Source organism: Hypanus sabinus, chromosome 14 (assembly GCF_030144855.1).
Source record: "Hypanus sabinus isolate sHypSab1 chromosome 14, sHypSab1.hap1, whole genome shotgun sequence".
Lineage (NCBI taxonomy): Eukaryota > Metazoa > Chordata > Chondrichthyes > Myliobatiformes > Dasyatidae > Hypanus > Hypanus sabinus.
The window spans coordinates 95,405,845-95,429,238 of record NC_082719.1 but is presented as its reverse complement, the minus strand read 5'-3'; the positions used below and the strand labels follow the sequence as shown (position 1 = coordinate 95,429,238).

Sequence of the window (23,394 nt, the reverse complement as noted above, 5' to 3'; positions counted from 1 at the left end):
TATGCGCTTCAATGACCTGGAGAGCTGTGTTGGCGAGACCTTGTGCCTTTATAGACAATAGACAGTAGGTACAGGAGTAGGCCATTCGGCCCTTCGAGCCAGCACCACCATTCAATGTGATCATGACTGATCATCCACAATCAGTACCCTGTTCCTGCCCTCTCCCCATATCCCTTGACTCAGCTATCTTAAGAGCTCTATCTAACTCTTTCTTGAAAGCATCCAGAGAATTGGCCTCCACTGCCTTCTGAGGCAGAGCATTCCATAGATCCACAGCTCTCTGGGTGAAAAAGTTTTTCCTCAACTCTGTTCTAAATGGCCTACCCCTTATTCTTAAACTGTGGCCTCTGGTTCTGGACTCTCCCAACATCGGGAACATGTTTCCTGCCTCTAACGTGTCCAATCCCTTAATAATCTTATATGTTCCAATCAGTTCCCCTCTCATCCTTCTAAATTCCAGTGTATAGAAGCCCAGTCGCTCCAATCTTTCAATATATGACAGTCCCGCCATCCCAGAAATCAACCTTGTGAACCTATGCTGCACTCCCTCAATAGCAAGAATGTCTTTCCTTAAATTTGGAGACCAAAACTGAACACAATACTCCAGGTGTGGTCTCACCAGGGCCCTGTACAAACGCAGAAGGACCTCTTTGCTCCTATACTCAACTCCCCTTGTGAAGACTCCTGGTAGGGTCACCCATGCCAAACAGGTCAAAGGGTAGAGGCCAGACTAAGAGTGGTCCAGCAGTCCTCCAGACTCAGGGGTTCAGCTCAGGGATAACAACCCCGACTGGTCAAACAAAACTGTTATGGAAACAGCAAGGACGAATCCTCCTACATCTGAGTGCGACGGTATTCCTGAGCGTTCTCCGGGACTTAGTGCATGGCTGACAGTTGTGAAAACCAGGATGTGCATGACAGTATGCTTAGACAGAGGTGGAGGGAGGGTCTTCATTGCTGCCCTATGCACCAGCAGTGAACAAGTTACAGCATCATCATTATTTCCATTTGAATGTTTCTGATTTCCAAAAAAAGCTGCTAAACTCAATTTTCTGAAATATCCTGCTGAAGTTATTTGATTTAAATAATTTACAAACAATATACAATTACTGGCCACTCTATTAGGTATGGGAGTGTACCTAACAACGTGGCCATTGAGTGCATGTTTGTGGTCTTCTGTTGTCCATCCACTTCATGGTTCAACATGTTGTGGGTTCAGAGATGTATTTCCGTACACCACTGCTACAGTGCGTGGTTATTTGTGTTATTATCAGATTCCTGTCAGCTAAACTAGTCTGGCCTTTCTCATTTGATCTCTCTCAGTAACAAAGCATTTGTGCCCACAATAGGTGAAAACACATTATTTCCTCTTTTTTTTGTATCCTTTTCTGTAAACTCTAAAGACTGTTGTGTGTGAAAATCCCAGGAGATCAGCAGTTTCTCAGATACTCAAACCACCCCATCTGGCACCAACAATCATTCCACAATGAAAGTCACATAGATCACATTTCTTCCTCATTCTGAGGTTTGGTCTGAAAGACAACTGAACCTCTTGACCATGTCTGCATGTTTTTATGTATTGAGTTGCTGCCACATTGGCAGATAAATATTTGCATTAACGAGCAGGGTTACAGGTGTACCTATTAAAGTGGCTACTGAGTGCAGTTTTACTGGTTTGAAATGTTAGCTTTTTATTCCCTTTGATAAATACTGCCTGACTTGCTGAGTTCCTCTGGCATTTTCTGTGTGAAAATGGCGAAGCAGCAATTTGAGTGGCATCACAATAATCAAGAAAGCCAGACAGGCAGTTTCCTCTAACGCTGAGATTTCTAAGTGAATTGTTTGTTGCAGGCCTTTAGTTTAAAGATGTGTATCCTAATGTGTATGTATGAAAGAGGGAAATGTAAAGAATATTGATGGCCTCCGTTGGTTGGGAACAACCATGGATTTTGTATCCTAGCTGTTGAAGTCGATACGATATCCAAGCTGTTGCCCAAGCAGCTCCCCCTCTCCATGCAGCTGATGATTTCAAAGGAATGGCAGAGGCCGATACAGTTTGGCACCATTGGCATCGCAGGAGTTGCCGGTCAGCGTTGAACTCAGTGCAGGACTGCCTTAGGGACTCCAGTTCCGCATTTTTCCTCGGTGAGCTGCCAACTATAGCTGATGAGCCCAGCCTCCCGAAGTGACTGGTTTTAAGGTGCCAGTAACCCACCTTTGCTCCTTCTCCTGTCGGTAGAAAAAGGTTCTGCTGGGCTTAGTAGCTAAGCCACACGTGAAGACGAGGAGCTGGATTTGGTTGTCAGAGGCCATTTGAGACACACGCCATTGGAAGCATTTAATAGGTAGTGGGAACTCTACCACCACACAGGCTATGACAACCTTAAGGTAAGATTTCTGGTAAGGTGGCAGTGTACCCGGTCACACTACTGGGTCAACCAAAGGTGGTAATGTTTTTTTAAACGTATTTTTTGCGATTACAAGACTCTACTGGACATTACAAACTTAAGTTACTGCTGGCCTACCCTATCAGTGAATCGCTCGTTGACACAGACATTGAAGTAGCTGGTCTTGGTGCGGGCCGTGCTGCTGCTTGTGTTGTCAGAGGAGTTGGTGTTTCAAGGTGGTGTGCAGTCTAACAGCGAGTGATTGTATTAGTTACTTATAATTGCAAGACCCTGTTGGACATTGTTAATGTGGAACGCTTCAAGTCTGATTCACTGATTTATTGGTGGATGGCAGGGCCAGATGGTGGGGGAGCTGTGTGGCCTCGGTCGTAGGGAGGACCAGGCCTCAAGCTGCAGTGTCACCGGTGGCCAGCTGCCCAGGAGAGAGACGTCAGAGTTGGTGTGCTCCGCCAGCAGCGGAGTAGTGCAGCATCCAAGCTGGAGTGGGTGCTGTCCCCAAGTGTGGCTTGGTAGAAGACAAGCCATATTGTGTTCGACTGCAGATTGTTGCAACATTCATATACTTGGGTCTGGGTGATTTTTCTTTGTGTGACGGTATTTTACTCATATCTTATACATGCTATGTGTACCTTGGTATCTTGTGCTGTGTATGTCTGTTGGTTCTGTATTTTGGACCTTGGCCCTGGAGTCACGCTATTTGGTTTGACTGTATTCATGTATGACTGAATGACACTTGAACTTGAACCATAAGGAATACTACAGTGAATAAAATAATCACACAAAGTAGACAAGGACAAGCTTTTGCCTTTTAAGTCTAAGCAGAGTTCTAAGACTGTGGCGTCTCTGGTCTTGATCTTGATATTTATATTGAAGAAGTCTCAAACTCTTCACGTTGTTACATTCCAATCTGAACAGGTGCAAAGTTGAAGCAAGAGGTATAAATAGCGATGAATGACCTTGTGGAATCTATAAAGGCATTTTGTTCCCACGTATCAATAGTTTGTCAAGAAGGTGAACTCTGCATCTATTTACAGAGCTCACTGATATCTACATCAGTAAAGAGTCACTTGTCAACAACAGTATGATTCATATGCCTATCAAGTAACTGACTTGTATGCACGTATTCGGAAACTCCAATTGATGTATGAAGATATTGCCGCTTTGAATTCAGTTCTTTGTCGTCTGAGTTTTAATATGTTTATCTGTATTACTAAATGAAAGGTTTAATTTATGATGATTTACATCTTCACACTTCACTCTGTGGCTTATTTAGTCAGTGCTACCTATATGCAAGCTTTTTCCGCTGCGGTAGGGTGAGAGTAGAACTAGAGGTCATGTACTAAGGGTTAAAGGTGAAATATTTAAGGGGAACGTGAGGATGAACTTCTTCACTCAGAGGGTAGTGTGAGTGTGGAATGAGCTGCTAGTGGAAGTGATGAAAGGGTCGATTTCAACATTTAAGAGAAATTTGGATAGGTTCCTGGATGGGGGGGCGGGGGGGGGGTATGGAGGGCTCTGGTGAGGGTTCAGGTTAATGGGACCAGACAGGTAAATAGTTCAGCATGGACTAGATGGGCCAAAGTGTAGTAGTATTCTATGACTCTCTGCTCTAATGTCTTTTTAAATGGAGTTTTTTTTTGGCACTTAATGGAGCTAAAATGATTTTTAATGTCCACCAGTACAAATCAGTGGGACCATAATTTTTATAAACCTAAATCACTGCCTCAGGCTACGTCCACACTAGACTGGATAATTTTGAAAACGCCAGTTTCGCATTAAAATGATGGCCTCTACACCAAGCATTTTTGAAAATACCTCCGTCCACATTAAAACGGGTATTTGGGCGAATCTCCTCCTACTGGACATACGCAGGTCTCATCTACAGAAAACAAGCAACATGTTTGCTGTTGAATCTTGCTGTGAAAGTGCGCGTTTGTGCAGTTACAGACTAGAAAAACTTAAAAGGAAATTTAAGTTTCGCAGGAGGACTTAAAACTTAAAAAAACAAATACTGGAACGTATGGAGGCAACCGACAGGGAGTTCACAGACAGTATTACCCAACTGACGACGAACATTGAAAAACTGACTAACTTTGTTGAATTAATAAAGCACCTTGTTAAATGTATAAAACATGTCTGTATCAGTGTTATCCTGTATTTCTATACAATGTTACATTAGGCTGTTAGACATCTATTGTCAGAGAAGTGCTTGCATAAATACAAGCAAGGACAGAAAACAAGGCAAAGTGACTATACTTATTTATTCAGTAAGTTATGGGTGAAAGTATTTGGTGAGTACATTTCTAACTCCTCTGGCTTCAGTCTCATGCTGTCTGTTCTGAAATTGTTAGGTTGCGTTCAAGAAAACAATGAAATGCTGTGCTGCTGCCATCATCGGTTCTGGCATGTCATGATAGCGTTTTTAAAAAGCTTTGGTTACCCAGTCCACATTACTCTGCCCAATCGGCATTTTCAAATTTACACACTCTGGGGGGTGTGTTAGAAAAGCTCCATTTTCGGAGGACGAAAGTGCCATTTCAGTGTGTACGGGGGGTCAAAATGAAGAGAAAAAGCTTTGGTTACAGCTTTATCCAGTCTAGTGTGGACATAGCCTCAGTCACCACTATGGCCTCTCTGATAACTTTGCATTAAAAGAGACTTTGTTCTTATTCATTCTAGTTGAGTCTTGATAAAGGGTATCAGCCTGAAACATTTACAGTTCATTTCTCTTCATCAATGCTGCCTGACCTGCTGAGTCCCCCCCAGCATTTAGTGTGTGCTGATCTGGATTTCCAGCATCTGCAGAATTTCTTATGTTTGTCATTTTAGTTGTGTTTTCCCCTTTTAGAAATTGTGCATAATTTATATTGATGTTTTTCTTGTGAATGCTGCCTGTATGATGTTATGTGCCTGTGATGCTGCTACAAGTTAGTATTTTTATCGCATTTGTGCGTACATATACTTGTGCAAATGATAGTACACACGACCTTGATTTAAAATGGAAGAAACAATTTTAAATCTGGATTGCGAGCTGGAATGGAACTTAATTTAAATATTCTTAACGTATTTTCCATGGCTTCCATTTGTAGAAATATGTGAGGAGTTTGTCAGCAATGTGAATGACTGATGTTGTCTTGAATCAGAGGAAAACAAACAGTATAGATAGAAAGTCCTTAAAAAACAGCTGGGATTTTCTTTCTTCCTGGCGTTCAGTGAAAGTATTTGCACATAGTGAATGGAGCATTTGACAACGTATGTCTGCCTTGATTACCACAGGGCTGTTGTACTATGCTGGACATGGATACGAAAACTACGGAAACAGTTTTATGGTGCCAATTAATGCACCAAATCCCTACAGGTCAGCAAACTGCTTATGCGTGCAGAGTATCTTAAAGCTAATGCAAGAGAAGGAGACGGGATTGAATGTATTTCTACTGGACATGTGCAGGAAAAGGTAAATCTCAGAGAAAATTTCAAATTTTCATTTGATGCCAATAATGATATTGGGTTCATTGTTATCATCCACCCATTGATCTCCAAATTTGGAGAACATTCAAAGATCTGGAAAATGTTGACAACCAAAGAGTTCCAATACAGTTAGTGTTAGACAATCCTAGGAATGAAAGGGTATGTGTATGATGATTGTTTAAAGGCTCAAGGCCTGTACTCACTGGAGTTTAGAAGAATGAAGAGGATCTTGTTGAACTCTACCAAATACAGAAAGACCTGGACAAAAAGGCCATACAGAGAATGTTTCCTATAGTAGGGGAGTCTAGATATCTGCTCTGTCATTCAATCATGACTAATTTATTTTCCCACTCAACTGCATTCTCCTGCCTTCTCCCCATAACCTTTAACCCTCTTTCTAATCAAGAGCCTATCAACCTCCATGGCCACAGCCACCTGTAGCAATGAATGCCATAGATTCAACACACTCTGGCTAAGGAATTTCCTCCTCATCTCTGTTTAAGGGAATGTCCTTCTATATTGAGACTATTCTCTCTTGTGCTAGACTCTCCTAGCACTGGAAACGTCCACTCTATGTCAACCCTATCTAGGCCTTTTGATATTCAGTAAGTTGTGAGTACAGGCCCAGAACCATCAAACAGTCTTCACGCATTATCCCTTTCATTCCCGAAATGATCTTGTGACCCTCATCTGGACGCTCTCCAATGCCAGCACATCCTTCCTTTGATAAGGGTCCCTAAGTTGTTCACAATGTTCCAAGTGCAGTCTGACCAATGCCTTATAAAGCCTCAGCATTACATCCTTGTTTTATATTCTGGTCCTTTCGAAATGAGTGCTAACATTGCATTTGCCTTCCTTACCGCTGAATCAACCAAGTTTACCTTTAGGGAATCCTGCATAAGGACTCCCAAGGCCTTTATATCTCCATTTTCTTAACTTGCTGTCTGTTTAGAAAGGATTCTATGCCTTGATTCCTTCTATCAAAATGTTTGACCACACACTTGCCTGCACTGTATTCCATCTGCCACTGTACTGTTATAAGGAAATGTTTCTCACTATTGCATAGAGTCATAGAGAAGTACAGCACAGAAACAGGCCCTTCAGCCCATCTATTCCATGCTGAAAGTCATTTAAACTGACTACTCCCAGTGACCTGCAGTGGGACCATAGCCCTCCATATCCTGACCATCCATGTACCTATCCAAACTTCTCTTAAACATTGGAATCGAGTTTGCAATGCAGCTCATTCCACACTCTCACAACCCTCTGAGGGAAAATGCTTCCCTTCCATTCCCCTTAACCTTTCTCATCTTTCACCCTTAACTCATGACCACTGGGTGTAGTTCCACCAAACCTCAGTGGAGAAAGCCTGCTTGCATTTACCCTATCTCTGCCCCTCATAGTTTTGTATACCTCTATCAAATCTCTTCAGTCTTCTACATTCTAAAGAAAATAGTCCTAACCTATTCAATCTTTCCTTATAACTCAGGTCTTCCAGACCCAGCACCATCCTGTTAAATGGTCTCTGCACTCTTTCAACCTTGTTTAGATTATCCTGTAGGTAGATGACCAAAACTACACACAATACTCCAAATTATGTCTCACCAATGCAGCTTCAACATAACATCCCATCTCCTGCACTCAATGCATTGATCTATGAAGGCCAGTGTGCCAAAAGCTTTCTTTATGACTCTCTCTAACTGTGACACCACTTTCAACAAATGATGGACCTGTATTCTCAGATCCCTTTGTTCTACTATAGTCCCCAGAGCCCTACTGTCCATTGTGTAAGACCTACCTTGGTTGGTCCTACCAAAGTGCAAAACCTCACACTTGTCTGCATTAAGTTCCACTTTCCATTTTTTAGCAAATTTTTCCAGCTGTTGCAGATCCCTCTGCAAGCTATGGCAGCCTTCCTCACTGTCCACTACACCTCCAAACTTGGTGTCATCCACTTTGCTGGTCCAGTTAACCACATTACCATCCAGATCAATGGCCTAGTTATAGCAGCCCGTACAGTAAGTATCAGCACTGGCTCGAGAGGGAACCTGGGTGTGAGTGGGACATGTGGCTGTTCAAACTGTGGGAGTGGTTGACATGGATATCACATACTGTGTGCAGTAAACACCCTGATTCTTTGTTTGCAGGAACGTCCATGATGATACGATCCCAAATATGGAAGCCTTGCGAGTGACAGCCAATATTGTGTTTGGTTATGCAACGTAAGTCTATCCTGATGAAAGGCTTCTATACTCAAAACCTCAAGGCGTGCTAAATTTGGGCAAATCAAAGTCAAATTAATCCAAGTGCCTGATAAGTCTCAATATTTACTCTTAGATTACTTGTTCCATGACTTTATTGAATTGAATTGACTTTATTTCTTACATCCTTCACATACATGAAGAGTAAAAATCATTACGTTATGTGTCCATCTAAATGTGCAATGTGCAATCATAGTAATTTATAATACTTTATAATAAATAGAACAGTCAATGTAACATAGAAATACACTCAAGTCAGTGTGAGTTAATCAGTCTGATGGCCTGGTGGAAGAAGCTGTCCCAGAGCCTGTTGGTCCTGCCTTTTATGCTGCGGTACCGTTTCCTAAATGGTAGCAGCTGGAATAGATTGTGGTTGGGGTGACTTGGATCCCCAATGATACTCCGGGCCCTTTTTTCACACCAGTCTTTGTAAGTGTCCTGAATCATGGGAAGTCAGAACTACAGATGCGCTGGGCTGTCTGCACCACTCTCTGCAGAGTCCTGCCATTGAGAGAGGTACAGTTCCCATACCAGGCAGTGATGCAGCCAGTCAGGATATTCTCAATTGTGCCCCTGTAGAAAGTTCTTAGAATTTCAGGGCCCATACCAAACTTCCTCAACTGTCTGAGGTAAAAGAGGTGTTGTTGTGCAATGATCTGGAAATGGAGATATAAGTATTGTGATTACCAAATCTATGTATAAAGTCATGATGATAGAAATGCAGGTGGTTCAGAAAGGAGGAATTAGCCATTCAGACAGAGGTGGAAAAACAGGGTGGGCAATCTTTGGAATTCGGCAAAATAGATCTCTTGTCACTGACAACATTCACGATTGACCATAAGACGGTAAGACATAGGAGCGGTATTAGGCCATTTGGCCCATCAAGTCTGCTCTGCCATTCCATCATGGCAGATTTATTATCCCTCCTAACCCCATTCTCTTGTTTTTTCCCTGTAACCTTTGACGACCTTACTAATCAAGAACATATCAACCTCCCTTTTAAATATACCCAATGGCTTGGCCTCCATAGCCATCTGTGGCAAAGAATTCCACAGATTCTACACCCTCGGTCTAAAGAAATTCCTCCTAATCTCAGTTCTAAAGGGTCATTATATTCTGAGGCTGTGCCCTCTGCTCCTCAACTCCCCACCACCAGCTAAAGAAATTCCTCATTATCTCTGTTCTAAAGAGATGTCCCTCTTTTCTGAGGCTGTGTCCTTTGGTCCTAGACTCCCCCACTCTGGGAAATAAACAGTTTTTTAGATTCTTGGGATATCTCCATACTGCCATGCATTCGTACACGTAATTCGGAAACCTTTTCTAAACAACACACTTACTTACTGCTCAATACACCGCTGGCGTTTAGGGCAGTAAATGGAGGTCCTCCATCTCTGCCTGTATAGGACTCTTCATTGCTGTTTCTGCAACATTTGTTCATTAACCAGGGTTGTTAGCCCTGAGCTAAACCCCCGTACCTGGAGGACAGGTGGACCACTCTTAGTCTGGTCTCTACTGCTCTACTCTTTGAGTTCTTTGGCATGGGTGACCCTACCAAGAGCCAAAGCACAAGGCCCTGACTCCAGCCAACATTGTTCTCCGGGTCATTGAGGCACGCAAGCCTCCAAACCCTACAACAAGGTTGTGGTCCTTTTTGAGGTGTCTCAGCAAGAGTAGTATGAAATTCCGAAGTCTAATCTATAGTTTATTTCTGTCTTTTGCATCTTGTGATGACCAAATCTATTTGTAATGTTGTGATTATAGAAATGCAGAGGGTTCAGAATTAAAAAGCTAGGTTAGACTCTCTCCCCTCTCCCTTTGGGCAGGAGATACAAAGTCTGAAAGCACATACCAGCAGGCTCAAGGACAGCTTGTACCCTGCTGTTGGACTATTGAACAACTAGTACAATAAAATGGACTCTTGCCATCACAATCTAGCTCATTCTGATCTTGTACCTTATTGTTTAGTTGTACTGCACTTTCTCTGTGGCTGTTACACTTTATTCTACATTCTGTTATTGTTTTACTTTGTTCTACCTCAATTCACTGTGTAACGATTTAATCTCTGTGACAGTGTGCAAGAGAATCCATTGTCCTCATTATGTGCCATGTCATATGACGTGGGTGGTCATGGTCTCATGACCATGATTGTTCCTGGCAAATTTTTTCTGCAGAAGTAGTTTGCCATTGCCTTTTTGTGGACAGTGTCTTCACAGGATGGGTGACCACAGCCATTATCCATACTTTTCATAAATTGTCTACTTGGGGTCAGTGGTCGCAAATCCAGGACTTGTGAAATGCGCCAGCTGCTCGTACAACCATCCACCACCTGCTCCCATGGCTTCACATGACCCTGATTGGGTAGGTGGTGGGTGGGCTAAGCAGGTGCTACACCTTGCATAAGGGTGACCTGCAGGCTAGTGGAGGGAAGGAGCACCTTACACCTCCTTTGGTAGAGACTCGTCTTGAGGTAGAGCCACTCCACCTCAGTACATGTGACAATAATAAACCAATTCCAATTCCCTTTAAGACAATAAAACACACAAGACTTTTCACTCAGAGCATTCAATAGTAAAATTTTATTGTGATTCATCAGAGGTGATAACAGGATAACTAATCAATCATTTCATCATAGGTTTGTAGTTTCTACAAGAGCACCACGGTGAGGTAGTGGTTAGTGCTACACTATTACAGCTTGGGGAGTTGGAGTTCAATTCTGACGTCATTTGTCATGGGTTTTCTCCAGTTGCTCCTGTTTCCTCCCACAGTCCAAAGACATACTGGTAGGTTACTGGACATTGTAAATTGTCCTGTAATTAGGCTGGGGTTAAATCGAGGGTTGCTGGGCAGCACCCAGCAAAGGGCCGGAAGGGCCTGCCGCATGCAGTGTCTCAATAAATACAGATGCTCCTGGGGTGGTAGGTAAGGACAAGGAGATGTAATGGCTGGGGGGTGAATGGTGCGGGAAATGGTGGAGGTGCGAGTGAGGGCTGTATTGATGGTGGAGGAAGGGAATGTGTGAATCCAGATGTTTACCACACACTTCTTGTCAGAGTACAGCTAGACAGAACTGGCCAAAGTGGCAGAGGAAGCAAGCTGTGAAATAACACATCTCTACACTGTCCCATCTTCATATTTCCAATTTCAGCATAATTATTCATTGGTACAGCACAGAACAGGCCTTCCGTCCCAACAAGCCACACTGCTCAGTAACCACCTAACCCGTAGCCTAACCACAGGACAATTTTACAATGAAACTTCCAACCGGTACGACTTTGGATTATGGGAGGAAATTGGAGCACCAGGAGGAAACTTGCACCCTCACAGGATGGACATACAGACTTCTTACAAACAGCGTTGGAACTGAACTCTGAACTCCAATGCCCTGAGTTGTAATAGCGTCGCGTCTACCGCTATGCTACCACGGTGCCCCAGCACTGTCGTTTTAAGCAAAGTAAAATCAGTAAGGCAATGTAAATAATTGATCCTATTTTTCCTGTTATTTCTATCCCCCTCCCTCACAGTAGGGAGTTACACAGTGAAACTTAAAGCTCAGCATTCTGCCCAGTCTTTAGATTGGGGTTCCCAGCCTTTGTAATGTCATGCACCCCTACCGAGGTGTCCATGGATAGCAGGTTGGGACCTCCTGCTTTAGATACAGTAATGTCTCTGATGTAAGCAGGCCAAAAGTGATAAAAGGAAAACTTTGAGGTGACTTGATGATTAAAATGCTTCTTTTGTATATCTCAAGGTGCCAGGGAGCAGAAGCCTTTGAAATTCAACATTTTGGATTAGCAAATGGTATTTTTATGAAATTCCTGAAGGAACGTCTGTTGGAGGATGAAAAGGTCACGGTGATGCTTGACAAAGTTGCAGAAGGTAATTACTTCATTTTGATAGTGAAGATATTTTTCGTCAACATGTGACGTTGTCTTCACCGTGATTTTGAGTCTTCATACAAAGTGAATGATAATGTATACCTTGCCACCCTAATGTAAGCCAAGAACAACAGAAGAACCAAAGAAAGAAAAACAAATCTTGCCTTGTGGTCGTCTTTATACTGAAAATTAGCTTAAACTAGGCAGATAAGAAAATTCATTTAATTTTGAGACACATTAATTCATGACACAGACTTGCAGACAAAGGAACTACAAAAATTCAGGACCAGTTATATGACAAATTTCTGAAATTCCACTGAAATATGTAAACAGGTGATTATAGACTGTAAACATGTATGCAAGCATAAAAAATATTTCCCCATCATTGAAGTGTTGCCACAACCTATGGGCTCGTTTTCAAGGGCTCTTCATCTCATGTTCTCGATAGTTATTGCTTACTAATTTATCATTATTATTTCTTTCCTTTTGTATTTGCACAGTTTGGTGTATTTTGCACATTGGTTGAATGCCCAAGTTGGTGCGGTCTTTCATTGATTCTACTACAGTTATTTTATTATTCTATTATGGATTTATAGAAAGAAAGATGAATCTGAGGGGGGTATATAGTGAAATATATGTATAGTACTTTGATAATAACTTTACTTACTTTGAACTTTGAATGCTAAACTACAAGAAGAAAGTGACAATTTTTCTGTCTGTGAGGGGTTTGTACATTTTCTCTGTGACTGTGTGGGTTTCCTCCGGGAGCTCCGGTTTCCTCCCACATTGAGGATTAGATGTATGGGTTAGGGTGAGTAAGTTGTGGGCGTGGTATGTTGGCACTGGAGGCACAGCGACATCTGCAGACTGCCCCAGCACATCTCCAGGCTGTGTCGGTCACTTATCACTATATGTTATGATGTACCTGTAACAAATAAAGCTAATCTTTAAAAAAAATCTTTAATTTTTGCCCTAATCTGACACCACCTAGCTTGTGACAGTCATTGACTTAAGAACATTATCTGCGCAGGAATCACATGTAATTTAAGGACAATTTTTACTTACCTTCTAAGCAAAGAGCCTGTTTCCCCCTTGGATGCAGGCATTACATTAACTAAAGATGTCCAGTGAGTTTTTTGGCCAAAGCTCCTTTCATAATCAATAGGTAAAATAACAGATTGTCCAGTCAGCCAACAGGTTCTTGATTGCGTTTGTCCATGTTGTGTTCGGATAACAATCTCCCCTCTGCATCAGTGCAAGTATTTCCCTTCACTAGCCAAACATGATTCCTAATGCTGTCTTGCTGTGTAGTCCCCATTTTCATTAATTAACTGAGAATAGCTTGTAGAGGTAGCACCATATCACAACGCTTTACTGCACTAACTATAAGAAGGGTTCAATTCCCGTCACTGTTGGTAAGGAGTTTGTACATTCACCCCATAACCACATACAGTGGGTTTCCTCTGGGTTCTCTGATTGCCTCTCACATTCCAAAGACATAGAGGTAGGGTTAGTGAGTTATACGCGTGCTATTTTGGCACTGGACGTGTGGTGACCCTCGTGGGCTGACTAGCACAGTCCTCACTGATTCTACTTTTCTGCACCAGTCTCTAGAGACAGTTGTGCATGAAAATCCCAGGAGATCAGCAGTTTCTGAGATACTCAAACACCCTATCTGCCTTCCACAGTCTGAGTCACTTGGATCACATTTCTTCCCCATTCTGATGACTGGTCCGACAACAACTGAATGTCTGCGTGGTTTTATGCATTAAGTCACTGCCACATGTTTGGCTGGTTAGATATTTGCAACAATGAGCAGGTGTACAGGTGCACCTAACAAAGTGGCCACTGAGTGTAGAGTTGGAGTTAAAAGCAGATTAGCCATGATGATATTGAATGGTGAAGCAGGCTCAAAGATTCAAGTAACCCCTGCCAACCCTGCACCTAAATCACTTGTAACTGACAGCTGGAAATGAGTTTGAGATATTGTAGCAGCTGCTTACAGACTCTGTGTATCTGATTTTCTCAGGGTCTACTTTGACTCAGAAGTTTACTCGTATGACACTGTATGTACCTGACCCATAGCTAGGATAAAGTTGATAAAAATGTAGGACCTTCTCATATGTAAGTGTGGCAATCCCATCCTCATCACCTCCTTTGGAACGCTGGGATTCCGATGTCCAGGTTTTCCAAATGGGGAGCAAATCCAAGGTGAGAGAGACTTAGGAGTCCTCGTGCAAGGTTCCCTAAAGGTTAACTTGGAGTTTGAGTCAGTAGTAAAGAAGGCAAATTAAATGTGAGCATTCATTTTGAGAAGAATAGAATATAACAGCAAGGACATTATACTGGGGCTTTATTAGGCAATGGTTTAATTGCATTTATGGGCACTTTTGGACTTCCTACCTGAGAAAGGGTGTGAAAAGGGTCCAGGGGAGATTTACGAAAATGAGCCTGGGAATGAAAGGGTTAACGTACGTGGAGCACTTGATGATTCTGGGTCTGTTCACTCTGAAGTTTAGAAGTATAAAGGGTAGAACTCATCGAAAATTACTGAGTAATAAAAAGCCTGGACAGAGTGGACATGGAGAGGATGTTTCAAATAGGGGGAGTGATTAGGACTAGAGGACACAGCCTCAGAATAGAAGGACATCCCTTCAGAACAGAGGTGAGGAGGAATTTCTTTTAGCCAGTGAGTGGTGAATCTGTGGAATTCATTGCTACAGATGGCTTTGGTGGCCAGGTCATTGGGAACGAGGAAATACAATAGAATCAATGAAAAACTGCAAAGACTGACAAACAACCAATGTGAGAAGAGAGACTGCAAATACAAAAGAACAAATAATAATCAACACAGAAGTAAGTAAGTAATGCTGAGAACATGAGTTGTAGAGTCCTTGAAAGCGAGTCCAGAGCTTGTGTTCGGTGATCAGATACTGTTTTTGCTTTATTGTAATATTGGTGCTTTAATGGCAGATATGGGAAAATGCGATCTCACTAAAGGAAAGCAAGCTCTGGAAATCCGCAGCAGCCTGTGTGAGAAGCGAGCCTTGACAGACCCCATCCAATCTTCTGGCTGCTCTGTAGAATCACTGGCTCGGAACCTGCAGTGGGCCAAGGCTCATGGTAAAGTACTGTCACGATCTGGCATTGGCTGGGAGGTGGGGGGGGGGGGGTGTTAAGGGATGTGGACACAGACTTGGCCACTGACTGCGCTAGTTCTTGTGGAGTTATTTCAACCATGCAGTGAAAGTGAAACCAGATACGGGGCAGGAATTCTGGCAGTAAAAGTCAATGACAGGGGAGGGAGTGGCCGCTGACATCACTGATCAATGTGTACGTGAGAAGAGTGTAAGCTTTGCAACTGAAACCGCAAGGTGACAATTAGGGATGTTCTTCGTTAATTTTAATGCATGGGAAAATGCTCGACTGAAAATTGAAGAATGAAATTGAAAATTGATTTAATTCAAAGAAAATTGTGGTCATGATTATTCCTGGTTCAAATCTCCCCCAATTGCGAAACTTGACCAGACATTTCCTGTCAAGAACAGAATTTTAAAATTTTTTATATTATTTTATTAAGATACAGCGTGCGATAGGCCCTTATGGCCCATTGAACCACGCTGCCCAGCAGCCCCCAATTTAACCCTAGCCAATTTACAATGACCAATTAACCTACCAACCAGTGCAGCTTTGGACTGTGGGAGGAGACCAGAGAACCCGGAGGAAACCCATGCGGTCATGGGGAGAACGTACAAGCTCTTTATGGACAGCAGCGTGAATTCAACCCGTTTTGGTGGTACTGTAAAGCGTTGTGCTAACCACTACGCTGCCCTGCCGCAACAAATTTAATTTGTTGTACTGTCAATGAAAATCTGCATACAAACAGTTTTTTCCCAGTCATTAGAATTATCAAAGTGCGTATGCATGTCACCATCTGCTACCCTGAGATTCATTTTCTTGCAGGCATTCACAGTACATCAAAGAAACCCAATAGAATCAATGAAAAAAACTACAAAAACTGACAAACAGCCAATGTGCACAAGAAGACAAACTGCAAATGAAAAAAAAGAAATAATCAATCAATCAATTAATCAATCAAGGCGTACAAAAAAGCTGGATGAACTCAGCAGGTCGGGCAGCATCCGTTGAAATGAACAGGAAATACGGAGGATAATCCGCTGGATCCAGAAGCTAGTGGGGTGATAGGTGAGGACAAGGGGGACACCGTCATCAATGATGCCCTCACCCGCATCTCCTCCATTTCATGCACTTCAGCCCTCACCCCATCCTCCCGTCACCACAACAGGGACCGTGTCCCCCTTGTCCTCACCTATCACCCCACCGGCCTCCGGATCCAGCATATTATCCTCCGCAACTTCCGCCACCTTCAACAGGACCCCACCACCAAGCACATCTTTCCCTCTCTACCCCTCTCCACTTTTCACAGGGATCGTTCTCTCCGCAACTGCCTGGTCCAAACGTCCCTCTCCACAGATCTCCCACCTGGCACTTATCCCTGCAAGCGTAAGTGCTACACCTGTCCCCACACCTCCCCCCTTACCACCATTCAGGGCCCCAAACAGTCCTTCCAGGTGAGGCAACACTTCACTGTGAGCCTGTTGGGGTAATCTATTGCATCCGGTGCTCCCGGTGCGGCCTCCTCTACATCGGCGAGACATGACACAGATTGGGGGACCGCTTCGTCGAGCACCTACGCTCCATCCGCCACAAAAGATAGGAGCTCCCGGTTGCCATTCACTTAAACTCTCCTTCACATTCCCATTCGGATATGTCCATACATGGCTCCTCTACTGCCATGATGAGGCCAAACTTCGGCTGGAGGAACAACATTTCATATACCATCTGGGTAGCCTCCAGCCCCTTGGTATGAACATCAAATTCTCCAACTTCTGGTAAATCCCTCCCTCTCCCTTCCCCCATTCCATCTTCACTCTGTCTCCTCTTCTAGCTTCCTATCACCTCTCATGACTCTGCCTTCTTCTACTACCCATAGTGCTTTCCCCTTAGACTCCTTCTTCGCCTCTCTTGCCTTTCCCCTCCCTCACCCCTTGATCTTTCCTCTGATTGGTTTTCCACCCTCCCCCCACCTTCTTTATAGGCCCCTTGCCCCCTCCTTCTTTAGTCCTGACGAAGGGTCTCAACCCGAAATATTGACTGCTTCTTTCAACGGATGCTGCCCGACCTGCAGAGTTCATCCAGCTTTTTTGTACATCTTGATTTGACCACAGCATCTGCAGTGTACTTTGTGCTTAGTAACCAGTCAATCAATCTATCTGAAGACATGAGTTTTAGAACCTTAGAAAGTGAGTCAGTAGTTTGAGGAATCAGTTCAGAGTCGTGGTGAGTGAAGTTATCCACTGTGGCTTAGGTGCCTGATGTTTGTAGGCTGATAACTGTTACTGAATTTGGTGGTGTAGGACTTACAGCTCCTCTACCTCCTTCCTGACACAGTATTTGTGTCACTGATATACAAAATGACATCAGCCTAATGCACCACTTCATCAGGAGCCTTCCAAACGCACTGGGATTGCTTTGTTAGGATGTGTCTGCCATCAGTCACTCCTAAAAATCCAGCACTGAATTGGAAAGGATCTTACCTCAATCCTTCCCCCCAGGCATGAAACAACCCTGTAACTTCCCACTTTGCCCCTAGGCCCTGATCAGTGCTCCCCTACCTTGTGATTTTTATCCAACACCCTAGCTGCTGATCTCTTACCCACAGCTGTGCCACATCTCTGTTCCCAGTCCCACTGGTGAGACATGCCAACTTCCTCTCACCCAGATGCCAGGCTTATTTCTCCCAGTCTCCCACCCTGTACATGCTGGATCATTGCCCATTGACCAACAGAAGAAGAAGGTCAAAGAGACCAAGAGAAATAAACCAAAATGGTACCAGAATCAGATTCAATATCACTACCATGTGCTGTGAAATTTGTTGTTCTGCGGCAGCAATACAGTGCAATACATAAAAAGATACAATAAATTACAACAAGAAAATCATATTAAAACATTGAATTAAATGAGGTGCAAAAAGAGAGCAAAATTGAAGTAGTGCTCATTGGTTCATTTTCCATTCAGAAATTTGATGGTGGAGGAGAAGAAGATGTTCCTAAAGCCTTGAGTGTGTATCTCCTCTCTGATGGTAGCAATGAGAAGAGGGCATGTCCTGGGTGATGGGGGTCCTTAATGAAGGATGCCGCCTTTTTGAGGCTTCGCCTTTTTGAAGATGCCCTCGCTGCTGGGGAGGCTGGTGCCCATGATGGAGCTGGCTGAGTTTACAAACCCTCTGCAGCTATTTCCGATTCTGTGTACCAATGCTAATAGGTACTGATGTTAGTGTTGGTTTATTATTGTTACATGTACTGAGATTCAGTGAAAATCTTGTCTTGCAAGCCGTACATACAGATCAAAACATTTCGCAGTGCATTGAGTACCGGTAGTACAATAGCAATGCAAAATAAAGTGCAACAGCGACAGAGAAAGTGGGGAGCAGGTAGACATTAAGCTGCAAGATCATAACAAGATGGACTGTGAGGACAGCAGTCCATCTTATCATACTAGGGAACCATTTAATAGTATTTTAACAACAGGGTAGGAGTGACCAGCTTTCAATCCCGACTCTTGGTGATGTCTCTGTGGAGCCTACATGTTCTCCAGGTGTCAGTTTTCCTCTGACATCCCAGTGATCTGCAGATTGGTAGAATAATTGGCTATGGCATATTGCCATTAGCGTGCAGTTGATTGACCACTGGGAAATCTGCTGGCGGAGGGAAAGAGGCTGTTCCTATGAATCTGATATTAGCATTGCTAGTCCAGTTCAATTTTCACAGGGTATTAAATGAAATATGTGTGAGCTACTGTCTCAAGTATTTAATGGCTAATGAAGTTCTGGATTGAACTTGGTCGGCTAGAGTATAGTTTATGTTGTTGCAATAATTTAGAAGGGTCAGAAATCAGATCCTGGTATTTATAGCCTTGTGCCTTTGATGCTGGTTAAAGGGAAGTGGTTCTTAGTGTGACATCTTATTTAAACTCCATTTCTGTCTTATTAATCAGGTCAAATTTATGTGAGGCAGTTACACTAATGACTGGTAAAGATAATTCTGTTGGGATAATCATGGGATTGCAAATTGATTCAGACAAGTAAATGGAGCGATGAGTGAGTGATCAGATCTAAAGCGGACAAGCATAGCATGGGGCATTTGAGCCAATTGCATGATATCCAAGTCTATCTGTTAATGCAAAGAGAATTATTTAAGGTGATTATTGTTAGTGTTTGAAGACACATAAGCAAAGAAACCAATTTACATTGAGTGCAAAGCACTGACTATGAATAATATCGTCTGTTTATTTTTCTCCATAGAGGCTGCCTGACCTGCTGAGTCCCTCCAGCATTTTGTGTGTGTTGCTCTGCACTGTGTTAATGATTACTGTGCTTAGGCTTTTCATGGTTCTTGTCTTTGTAAAAGAAGGGTTTTGAACTTCATGCTACACATGAGGTGTAGAAGTAGGAATTTAATGCAGACAAGTGCTAGGTCTTGCCCTTTGGTGGGACCAACACAGTGAATGGTAGGGCACTGAGGAGTGCGGTAGAGCAAGGGAATCTGGGAATACAGGGCCATAATTCATTGAAAGTGGTGTCACAAGTTGTTAGTTTGTAAGGAAAGCTTTCGGCACATTGACCTTCATAAATCAAAGTATTGGGTACTGGATGTTATGTTGAAGTTGTTTAATATGTTGGTGAGGCCTAATTTGGAGTATTGGGTGTAGTTTTGGTCATCTACCTACAGGAAAGTTGTAAATAAGCTTGAAAGTGTACAGAGAAAATTTACAAAGAAGTGTTCAGGTCCAGAGGATCTGAGCTGTAAGGAAAGATTGAATAGGTTGGGACTTTACTCCTTGAAATGTAGAAGATTGAGAGGAGATTTGCTAGAGGTATACACAATTATGAGGGTATAGCTCAGGTAAATGCAACCAGGCTTTTTCCACTGAAGTTGGGTGGGACTACAACTAGATGTATGGGTTAAGGGTGAAAGGGGAAAAGTTTAAGGGGAACGTCTTCTACAGTCAGAGGCTTCTTGAGAGTGTGGGGAATGAGCTGCCAGCACAAGTGGTGCAAGCGGGCTTGATTTCAACGTTTGAGAGAAGTTTGGATAGATACATGGATGGTAGGGGTATGGAGGGTTGTGGTCCTGGTGGAGGTTGATAGGAGTAGGCAGTTTAAATAGTTCAGCATGGACTAGATGGGCTGAGGGGCTTATTTCTGTGCTGTATGTCTCTATGACTCTAAGTGTAGAGTCATGTAACATGGAAATAGGTCCTGCAGCTCACCATATTCATGCTAGCGAGCAAATACCCATCTATACCAGATGTATTTTCCAGCACATGCTCTATAGTCTTCTATGCTTTAGTTATTCAAGCGTTCCTCACAATACTTATAAAATGTTGTAAAAGTCTCCATCTCCACCATCGGCTCAGGTCATGTGTTCTACATTCCAACCACCCCGGGAAAAATATCTTTCTTGGATTCCCTCTTAACCTTTTATGCCTTGTCTTAAACCTATGTTAACACATAAAAAATGCTGAAGGAACTCCGCAGGTCAGACAGTATCTATGGAAAGGATTAAACAGTCAATGTTTCAGGCCAAGAGGAAGGGTCTCAGCCCAAAAATGTCAACAGTTTATTCCTTTTCGTAGATACTTCCTGACATGCTGAGCTCCTCCAGCATTTTGTATATGTTACTCTGGAGTTCCAGCATCTGTAGAAACTCTTGTGTTAAGCCCATGCTATTTAATTTTGTGCACCTGTGCACCAAATAAAAATTTCTGTCTTCTTTAATTTCAAAATACTTCAGACATAGCCCCACTCCCCAGTTCCCTTCCCTCCAAGAAAAACAAATCTAATCTATCCAGAGCCTCCTCATAAGCGAAAAGTTCCAGCCCAGGCAATATCCTGGTGAATCACATTCTTCCAATGGCAATCAACAATTAGCAGAGTGGTCACATGTACAAACGTCTATAACCAAGCTTAAATAAACGTGAACATATGAACAGATTAAATAATTATCACCTGAACAAGGAGAGCAGGAAACACCATTTAACGGATGTTGTGCAGATATTACACCTGAGTGAGCTTTGCAGAGAAGCTGGATAGCTGCAGGAAGGAAGTCTCAGAATGGCATGTAGTCCTGCTGGTGATGGACTTGAGTCAAATTAAACTTTAATTTCAACTTTAGTTTTCATAAAGTACTACTTAAAATACAAGCAGATAATTAATTATTAAACTATTGTGAAAATCAAAAAACAGTTCAAAAGTAAATTCATTATCAAAGTACATATATGTCACCATCTACAACACTGAGATTAATTTCCTTGCGGGCATACCCAATAAATACAATAACCCCCAACTGAGCAGAAAACCAGTGTGCAAAAGACAAGAAACTGTGCAAATATGAAAAAAAGAAATAATAACAATAATAATAATACCAAATAAAAAAGCAATAAATATCAAGAACAGGAGATGAAGAGTTCTTGAAAGTGAGTCCATAGGTTATGAGAACATTTCAATGATGGGGCAAGTGAAGTTGAGTGAAGTTATCCACTTATACTGAGGGGTAATAACTGTTCCTGAACCTGGTGGTGTGAATACTGAGGCCTTTGTACCTTCTTCCTGATGGCAGCAGTGAGAAGCTGGTTGTGGGTGTCCCGATGATGAATACTGCTTTCCTGCAAGAGCATTTCATGTCAGTGTATTCAATGGTGGGGAGAGCATTACCCGTGATGGACTGGGCCTTGTCCACTACTTTTTGTAGGATTTTCCGTTCTAAGGCATTGGTGTTTCTATACAAGGCTGAGTTGCAACCTGTCAATATGTTCTCTACTACATATCTTTAGAAGTTTGTCGAAGTTTTAGATTTCATGCTGAATCTACTCCCAAGGAAGTAGAAACACTATCATGCTTTCTTCATAATTGCATTTACGTGCTGGGCCCAGGACAACATTTCCAAAATGATAGTAGAATGATAGTTAAAATGAAGTTTGTCCTTTTTTTCTGCCTTTTTAACTATTTTCATGAAACTATGGCCAACTGGGTCATCTGCTTAATTGAGCCAGAATATCCTGGTCCCAATATGTTCCAGTGAACCAGAGCAAAACAAGAAAAAAACAGTATGGTGGTGTACGTGATGATGGAGGGGAAGAAGCTGCTCCTGAAATATTGAGTGTGGTTTACAAGCAAGACATTAGGAAGGCAAATAATACATTGGGTTTCATTGCAAGGGGCTTGAGTTAGAGAGTATGTATTTAGGCCTCCATTAGTCTTGATAGACCATGGATTTGTGCCTTGGAAAGTTTCCAGGGCGCAAGCCTAGGCAAGGATTTTTTTTTATGGAAGACCGGCAATTGCCCAAGCTGCAAGTCTCTCCTCTCCACGACACCGATGTTGTCCAAGAGAAGGACACTAGGACCCATACAGCATGGCACTGGTGTCATCATAGAGCAATGTGTGGTTAAGTGCCTTGTTCAAGGACACACACGCAGCCTCAGCCAAGACTCGAACTAATGACCTTCAGATCACTAGATGAATGCCTTAACCACTTGGCCATGCTCCAACCCAGTTAGAGAGTAACAATGGGGCAAAAATAACAAACTGCTGGAGTAAATTATAAACGTGAGTTATCTGATGAAGGGTCTTGACCCAAAACATTGTCTACTTATTCCTTCCATAGATGCTGCCAGACAAGCTGAGCGCCTCCAGAATTTTTTGTGTGAAAATGCTAGAGTAACTCAGTGGGTCAGGCAACATCTGTGGAGGCCAAAGGATCCTTGGTGTTCTAGGCTCAAGACACTGCATCAGGACAGCTATCTGGCTGCATCCCATCTTAGTATGGCAGCTGCTCTGCACCTGAGTGCAAGAAACAGCAGGGAGCTGTGGACACACTTTAGCATATCACAGTATCCAGGCTTCTCCTCTATAGACCCCGTAAAGCAGCCAGCATCATCAAAGACCCACCACAAACTGAAAGCACATACCATTTGGCTCAAGTACAGCTTCTAGCCCACTCTCTAGTATGATATCGTGGTCTTTCTGATCTCTCAATCAACTGACGTTGAGTGCAAAGTTGTTGCTGTGAAGCTACTTCACAATATGCAAGACAAGCTTTTACTGTGTCTCGGTACATGTGACAATAATAAACCAATTCCAATTCCAAAATAACATGGGTACAGGGCTGGCAAATTTCGTTCATCTGTAGATGGAATACCGTAGACTTCTGGATCCTGTTCATCTTCTTAACCTGGTTTATTTTCAAACGTTTGCATAGTTACATAGCTACAGTAAATGTGGTATAATCAAAACGCAGG

At 42.8% G+C, this 23,394-nt stretch overlaps 1 protein-coding gene across 5 annotated transcripts in view; it reads left to right on the top strand.

Annotated features, from left to right (window-relative positions):
• Positions 1-23,394, top strand: part of LOC132405001 (mucosa-associated lymphoid tissue lymphoma translocation protein 1-like) — a 92,477-nt gene that overhangs the window by 54,308 nt on the left and 14,775 nt on the right. For all 5 annotated transcript variants that reach the window (XM_059989663.1, XM_059989662.1, XM_059989665.1 and 2 more), the window contains 4 exons: positions 5,685-5,862; positions 8,024-8,098; positions 11,886-12,013; positions 14,986-15,135. In XM_059989663.1, coding sequence (XP_059845646.1) covers positions 5,685-5,862; positions 8,024-8,098; positions 11,886-12,013; positions 14,986-15,135 — 531 coding nt within the window. The remainder of the gene's footprint in view (positions 1-5,684; positions 5,863-8,023; positions 8,099-11,885; positions 12,014-14,985; positions 15,136-23,394) is intronic.